We start from the raw sequence: 7,500 nt of genomic DNA on the forward strand, positions 1-7,500 counted from the left end.
ACTGCTTGTGTTGTGTGCCTTTTTTTTAAAATAAGAAAATGGCCTTTAAAATGTTTGTAAATAATCAAAGCAGTTTCTCAAATGGGATGTTGTTCTAGAATCAAGTATGGCCAATATATTTATTTTTTAAAGGTACTTCAGACAAATTGATTCATGACTGTTGTTGTGTTTAATGAAAGTATCACAAGACAAAGAAAATTCAGAAATATGATGGAGGTCTTCCTCATTAAGCAATATGAAATGCATAATATATTTTACATGTAAATTATGCAGATTAATATCCATTTCATTTACCGATACAATATTCTTTCAGGTTCATGTTAGAGACAAAGCAGGACGGGAAGGGACAGTCACCCAGCCATTTTCTCTTGATGAATCTCGACCGTCATTCCGTTTCTGGCCCAGAGCTCTCTTGATGTCAAATGTCTCAATGTTTGTAAGTTTAATTTGCAAGATTATGTCTCCTTTTAAAGCTATTTGGAATATACTTTTTGAGAGATGAATATTAATTAGCATAGCAATAGGCTTGTTTTGTTTTGTTTGTTACCGTTGCTTGCTCTATAGCATAGTTAAGATCTTATGCCATATATGGTAAATGCTATCAGATAAAGTAGGGATTAATTCTGCCTTTATATGCTGACTTGTGTTAGATTTCCTATAAGGTGCATCTGGTATCTTTCTTATTTACTGCTTATTTATCTATAAAGCAAAAATAGTGACTAAGTTATGTTATTGTGACAATTTTATTGCCATTTTATCATTTATATTTTCCTATTTTTACAGTTCCAATTCCTGTTTGGTATCATGGTGTGCATATGTGTGATTCCTCTTTGTATACTTCGATACATACATCATTTAGTTCTTGGTAAGCTGATGTATCTCTTAAGTTTTACTTTAACTGAAAAGTATATAGTGCATGATTTATTAAAAACTTCAAGGAGAATATTTTTGGATGAGATTATATCTGAAGGTAAATGATATGTAATATACTTTTTGCTCATGCACATTGTTTGACATAAAATTTACAATAGACTTGTATAATTCAGGGATTTTTAAACCTTTATCATCCGACTAACCATATCTATCCTATGTGTTTCAGAACGTCGAATGATACGGCCACGTCTTAAATGGTCTATTTGCAACACCATTTTACGCAAGCTGTGGGTGATGGTGTCGGTGGACAGGCTCTTCTGGCCGCTGATCCTAACAGCCATTTATTTGCCTCTTGGTAAGTTTCTTTTCTTTTCAATTTTTTCAAGTTTCTGTTATAACATTCTGGCTGTTCTGCATGCACCCCACATTCACCTGTTCTGCGCTGAAAGTCTTTGATATTGAGATGAAGTATTTGACTAAGCAATTTAGAACAAATGGATACTTTGACAACATCTTTACAAACTTTTTAAATTGCATGTATGGAAAGGTTTAGTAAATAGGAGAAAAAAGTAAAATTCTTATGTTATGGAGGAGTGTTTATTTATTTTAACTTAACTGAAATCTGAGTGGTTGAGAATTAAATAATGTTGCTGTATGTTGCCCATATCTTAAAGAGTTAACTTTCCAGTGATGGGCATTTCTCATGAGATGGATCACTTTCACACTGTATTTTTACTTTTGTTGAAATTCAGCTATTTTTCCTACAGTTATGTAACTAGGGCATCATACCAAATGCAAATTAGCATCCCTTTACCTGTACATTACATATAGAGACTCAAATATCAGAGCATATATCAATGAGATAAAAGAAAACACACATCTTAAGATGCCCAGCTCAGGCTAAAGAATTTAAGATGTTGCTCATCTCAGAAGTGATATGTTTTAATAGGTATCTCTTCAGTTTTGACACATAGTTTGGCAGATTTCCCCTAATTTTCAAGTGTTATCAGAAGAAAATTATGATATAACAATACTATTCAGAAATTTCCTCTTGATTTCTTCCTTTCAAATAGCTTATGGGATATGAAATAGACATACAGATCCTACTCATTCAAACATAGCCACAATCTTTGCAGTGTTGGTTGAATATCGGTGATATCATCTAGCTACAAACTGTAATATTTCTTACTGTTAAACAAATTTTTTATGGGCATGTCATTCATGTATAGATGTACTTTTACTATGAAAGATTACCAAAGTTCCTCCCCAGAAAGAAATGATAATACATATGAATTTTAAAATTTTATGATAATGTGGATTCAGACATGGGCTTAACCCGTTAACGATGGGTGACAAGATAACACGTCTAGTGGTTTTTGGGCTACACGCCGGGGACGCGTTACTTTGTCCAGCCCGGGGCGCGGGAGGACGCTGGCTCGCAGCCAGTGCGGCCGAGAATCCCGACGCATTAGGCTTATGCGTTCAAGAGTCCCGGAAATTTGGTCTTTTTAAGCTGGATTGGCCCCGTCGGGAACGGGTTAAGGAACAGGTTTGTAGGTTGTCCATGGCTAACTGAACATTTAAGACCAGCAGTAATAGACATGCCAGATATCACTATTATAGGAAAATTAGTTTTCAGGGGCATATGATAACATAAAGTAGAAGCAGTAAAATGTGATAAGATGATTTGATTTTGCTTTTGTGATGAAAATAATGCAATATATAGTGAGATTCACAAAGATAAGCACATTTGCTGCATATCCTTTTCGTAGCTGATTTTTAAAAACAGTTTCTAGGTATAGTATTTTTTAAGTGTCAACTGTCTTTCTACTTTATATAAACCTTTAACCCTTCTGTGAGGGGCATTTTTGCAGAGTTAGATCACTTTGCACACTACATTGTTTTGTTATAAATAGAAACTAGTTGTTCCATCAGTTGTATAACTAATGCATCATAGCGAGTGCTAATTAGTGTCACTTTGCTAATATGTCATATATAGACTCATATCATACCATCAGTCTAGAAAATGATAGAAAATGCAGCATCTTGGTGATTAGGCCTCTTTATTCATCATGTGTATAACAGTGTAGATCTGGTCTTCTTGTGGACCTTTATTTTTTTTTCTTTTTGCAGTAGAAGAGGGAAGTGGATATATAGTATTGTTCCTGTCTAGATATGTGTGTCTTGAGTTTATATTTTGTTTTTTATTTTCACTTGTAGAGTTAGTGTGATGTAAGAAAATCTTTCACTGTATTTTGTTGTGTGTCTGTAAATGTTAGTTTTATATATAGTGTAGGTATTGGTAAACAGTAAACCTAGAGCGTATACGTCCTATTCATATCTTTTTTATGCTTCATGGATTACAGGGTATGCATTTAATTTTCTTGCATGATGCATAGTCAACAACTGCTCCTTTTGTTTCATACATTTTTTCTAATTCATGAACAGCTGTAGGTTCCTTCATGTCTCATTACAAAGAACTTTATTTTTACTGAAATTACTGTCACTGTTATATAGTTATTTTAGATTGACACAGTCATATTAAATGTTTTTTTGTTTTTGCTTGGCTGCATCCATTCAAGGATGTGTTAGCTTGTGCACTACAGTTCCTTTATTCGTATTTTTTGTATTGGTGTACCGGTGAGGTATCACACATCAGTACATCATGCAGAAAACTGTTTTCAGTCGTATTTTAGATATTTTGTACATGATCTTGATGAGAACATTTCTAGCATTGACATGTATTTGAATTCCCAAAAATGGGAAGCTGCTATTGATGCTTATTCGTTACAAGGCAGATGCAGATTTATTCTGAGGGAATATGAGGGAATCACTCATATTTGTCATATTCAAAACAATTTTTTATGCCTAGCCTAAGGCAGTATGATTGTCTGGCTCTTAGATGCTTTGATTTGCCACTTATAGGTAGGTGTTGCAGTGAAGGAAAAAGGATATTTGTGTTGACTGTTGAGAGTCTCTTCATTTTCATTTTGTTCAAAAGTATACTTATGACTGAGAAAGTCAGTACTGCATATTTTGCATTTTAGGGGGAGGAGAGATGGGCAGTCATGTATCCATATTGCCTTAGTAAGACAGTATGTCTCCATATTATGTAACCCATTAATAACAGATGATGGGATATCATGCCATGTGGTGACAGCGCTTGCCCCCAGGGACGAGTTATCACATCACGGTGTTTTATATGGCCAGCACGCTGGGTGATTGTATGCGTAGTGGGTGGCTGTGGCTTCAGCAAACGAATAGCCCGAGGCGTTAAGCCTACTTTTTTCAAAATGCATTCTGTCTAAGCAAAATTAAGATATTTTCATATTACTGGTTTGGTTAACATGCAGTGTATATATATATGATTATGTAACTGATTCAATACTTATTGCTTACAGGACCATGGTTTGTAGGGGAAGTGATTGAAGATCATATTGGTGTGGTATTTGCATGGGGAACCTTTGTCAACAGAAGCTACCTGCCTGGGTCTCTCACCTATGCCTATGGGTTCTTTCAGGTGAGCCAATTTTGTCAGTGATTGTAAAGTGAGCCAATTTTGTCAGTGATTGTAAAGCTGTTGATACCAGGGACAGGCACCGTTCACTTTGGGTTTGTTTACTTTTTTCCGTATTGATGGTTCCACAACTGATTAGTCACCCAGGAGTAAATTAGTGGTCCTGACATCGCCTGAGTACCCCAATCTTTTTTTTCTATTATTATTATTTGTTATATACCTTATTATTACTCTTATCATGTTAAATGCAATAGTAATAGATAAAGTTAATGGGTCAGTGGGTGATTGTGAAAGTATGTCCATAGTTTTTTTTAAGAAATGTTAATGACTAGCTGAATTACTGAGAAGATTGAAAGCTCTTTAAAAAATATATATTATTTATTTCAGATGGTAGTCTTCCAGGTGCCTCTCATTATGGCCGTTGCCCACTGCATTGACTTAAGGTAAATTGCAATATTGTAGATGCCCTCCTTATGTTATACTACTTCTGGATCATGAGGAAAAAAACTTTTATCAGACAGCCATAGAGTATTTTATTAACATTTGATTTGGTACGTATCTTAGTTACCCTTTTCTTGTTACTAGAAATCACTTTCAAAAGTAGTAAAGATTTCTATCCCATCCGTAGAAAGGCTTCGAAGATTACAGTAGATTCCAACAAATTTACTGGTGTGGTTCTAATGTGTCTAGGATATAGAGAAACTGGGAGCTGTGGTCCAGTCCATGTATTCAGCAGTTAATCATGATAGTTAATGATCATACTGTACACATGATTAGATACAGAATCTGATATGTATTTTATATTTTATTTTTATTAATTTTTTTTCATTTTCAGATTCAGATCACTGTACGTCAGTCCCATATGTAGCTTCCCTCGATACCTTTGGCGGCATATTTGTTTGCTGATAATTATTACAAGTCAGGTGGGAAAATTTTCTGATTTTTGTGTCAGAAGTTACTCTAGTATGTTTATTCATATTGTAAGTTTCTTTCACTGCCTGTTAGAATAAGATGGGATCATATGAATATTCTTTAATTTAAGAACACTAGCTCAGTATTATAAGCAAATATTTGTTGTTTATAGGCAAAGAGTTTATCCTTTAATGATACTCTGACAGATTCTAAGATTTGACATGATGGCTTGGTCATTTTAGTTCAAGATGAATATTAAAAAAAACAAAAAAAAACAGCTTGTAAAGCAGTCCTGTTCATGCTTATAACACTGAAAAGTGTTATCAAGGAATATACTTAAATTTTTGGTTCACACATCATTATATATATTTGTCAGTATAATGTTGAAATTTGCTCTATTCATATCATTGTTGTAGAACATGTTCAAAGTTATAGAGTTGCAAAAATAAGATATTGTAATAAGAACAGTCAGTGTGAGTTCAATTTGTTACAAATTGGAAGCAAATATTGATCCGTTTTGAGTTGTGACATGCCAGAACAGAAATGAAAGATAAGAATATTTTGATCATGAAATAATTGGGATATGAAGAAAAGAATGCATTTTGAAAGTGTGTTCTAACAAGTGTCCTGTAGTCTTTTTCCTTTTAAGTTTATAAAAGATTTGCCCCAGCATTTGTAGGTGCATTTTCTTTTTATATGAACTACTTATTAAAATAAGCAACTTCCTTCTACTTGTTCTTTTGGATTTTCATTTAGATAAACCCCAAAGTAAAGAAATCTAGTACATTTCTGTCATCTTCTCAATCAGCATACATGGGAAAGTGTAGATGGTTCCTCAGATATAAAAGACCTAATTGACGTTGTTTCACTCTTTCAGATGATTTCGGCTTATTTCTTCTGGTTGGCATATGGCACGATGGCACTTCTCTTGGGCCCCTTGCGCACATGGTCAGCGGTTGTTGGACTGGTTTTGTGGTACCAAGCAGCTACTGCACACAAGAACCTTCTCAGGTATATTGATAAGAAATTTGTCTTTTGCATGTTGGCATTTCAATTTTATGTGTTTACCTCTAAATTATTTTTCTTATGAAAAGAGTATTTTATGGAAGTACCTGGAATAAGTGCATGGCTTTTGATATAGATAGGATTTGATGTTCAGATGTGTTTGACAAGAAAATGTCTTTACTTTGTGTTTTTTTATATCTATATGATGATGGGTAGATGTAAATTTATCAGGATGAACATTTTTCATGGTCATCAAGGAGAGTAATTGAAGGCTTTATATTATATAAGCCATTTAACTATGTTTCAATTTCTTGCATATATTAATCCCAAACAGAGCTGAGATAGATGTGCCTGCATTATTTTTAATTTATCATGGTTGTTTTATTATAGATGTGAATAGGTACCCAGATATTCTGAACTTTTTGGGAAAGTCAATAAATCACCATTATTACTTTTGCTTTCAGAGAAGCAGCTCAGATATGGATTCCAAGACAACAGAACTGGGAAGGAGAAGAGAATGACTTCACAAAAAGTACAGGAAGTGCAGATGATGTTACACAGAGCTCTCTTTGACTTCAGCATTTGCCCTTCTGTTTTTTCTATGTTTCATGAGGTGTCTGTCATTACATTTACGTAGAGATGATGGTTTTAATTTATTATCTGTATGGATGATATTGAAGTGCCAAAATGGAAACCCTATAGAAAAATATTTTGCTCTGAAAGGATCAATGTATACTGCAGATATCTTCTTTACAGGATAATTGTCAGAGGCATGCTCTATATGTTAGTAACTGGTGACTGTTTAGGATGAAAGGCCTATAAATGTGAGAAATATTTGTCAAGAATCATTAGGGAACAGAGTAAGTGCAATTGAATGTAAATTGAGTTGTAATCCCTATTTTGTGTTAGTTGTTTTAAGTATATCAGAAGAGGCTCTTACTTTTAAAGATATCATATTTCTGTCTAAGAAAGATTCAACTAAATATCTTGATTTCATGATATCTATCTGATTCAGCATATTGCTGAGAATGAGAATTGATACTCACAAAAGGATATTCTTACTTAACATAATTCAAGCATTGCTATATATAATGCTACTGAAAATACTTTACAGTATCAGTAAAAAACAACAACAACAGTATTCTATAAACTGAACACTACAGGAAATCATTTCCAAATGTAGATTATCCAGT

At 33.8% G+C, this 7,500-nt stretch overlaps 1 protein-coding gene across 1 annotated transcript in view; it reads left to right on the forward strand.

The window, feature by feature from the left end:
• The window catches only part of LOC122255474 (transmembrane protein 62), an 18,340-nt gene that overhangs the window by 10,526 nt on the left and 314 nt on the right, over positions 1–7,500 (forward strand). Inside the window, exons 9-16 of the mRNA XM_043019549.2 lie at positions 314–436; positions 784–865; positions 1,100–1,228; positions 4,275–4,393; positions 4,778–4,833; positions 5,226–5,313; positions 6,180–6,313; positions 6,772–7,500. The exon at positions 6,772–7,500 is cut by the window's right edge and continues 314 nt beyond it. Of these exons, the coding sequence (XP_042875483.2) occupies positions 314–436; positions 784–865; positions 1,100–1,228; positions 4,275–4,393; positions 4,778–4,833; positions 5,226–5,313; positions 6,180–6,313; positions 6,772–6,880 (840 nt within the window). The 3' untranslated portion in view covers positions 6,881–7,500. The remainder of the gene's footprint in view (positions 1–313; positions 437–783; positions 866–1,099; positions 1,229–4,274; positions 4,394–4,777; positions 4,834–5,225; positions 5,314–6,179; positions 6,314–6,771) is intronic.

This window comes from Penaeus japonicus, unplaced genomic scaffold (assembly GCF_977035675.1).
Source record: "Penaeus japonicus unplaced genomic scaffold, GWHDUDI00000001_assembly GWHDUDI00000018, whole genome shotgun sequence".
NCBI classification, from domain to species: domain Eukaryota; kingdom Metazoa; phylum Arthropoda; class Malacostraca; order Decapoda; family Penaeidae; genus Penaeus; species Penaeus japonicus.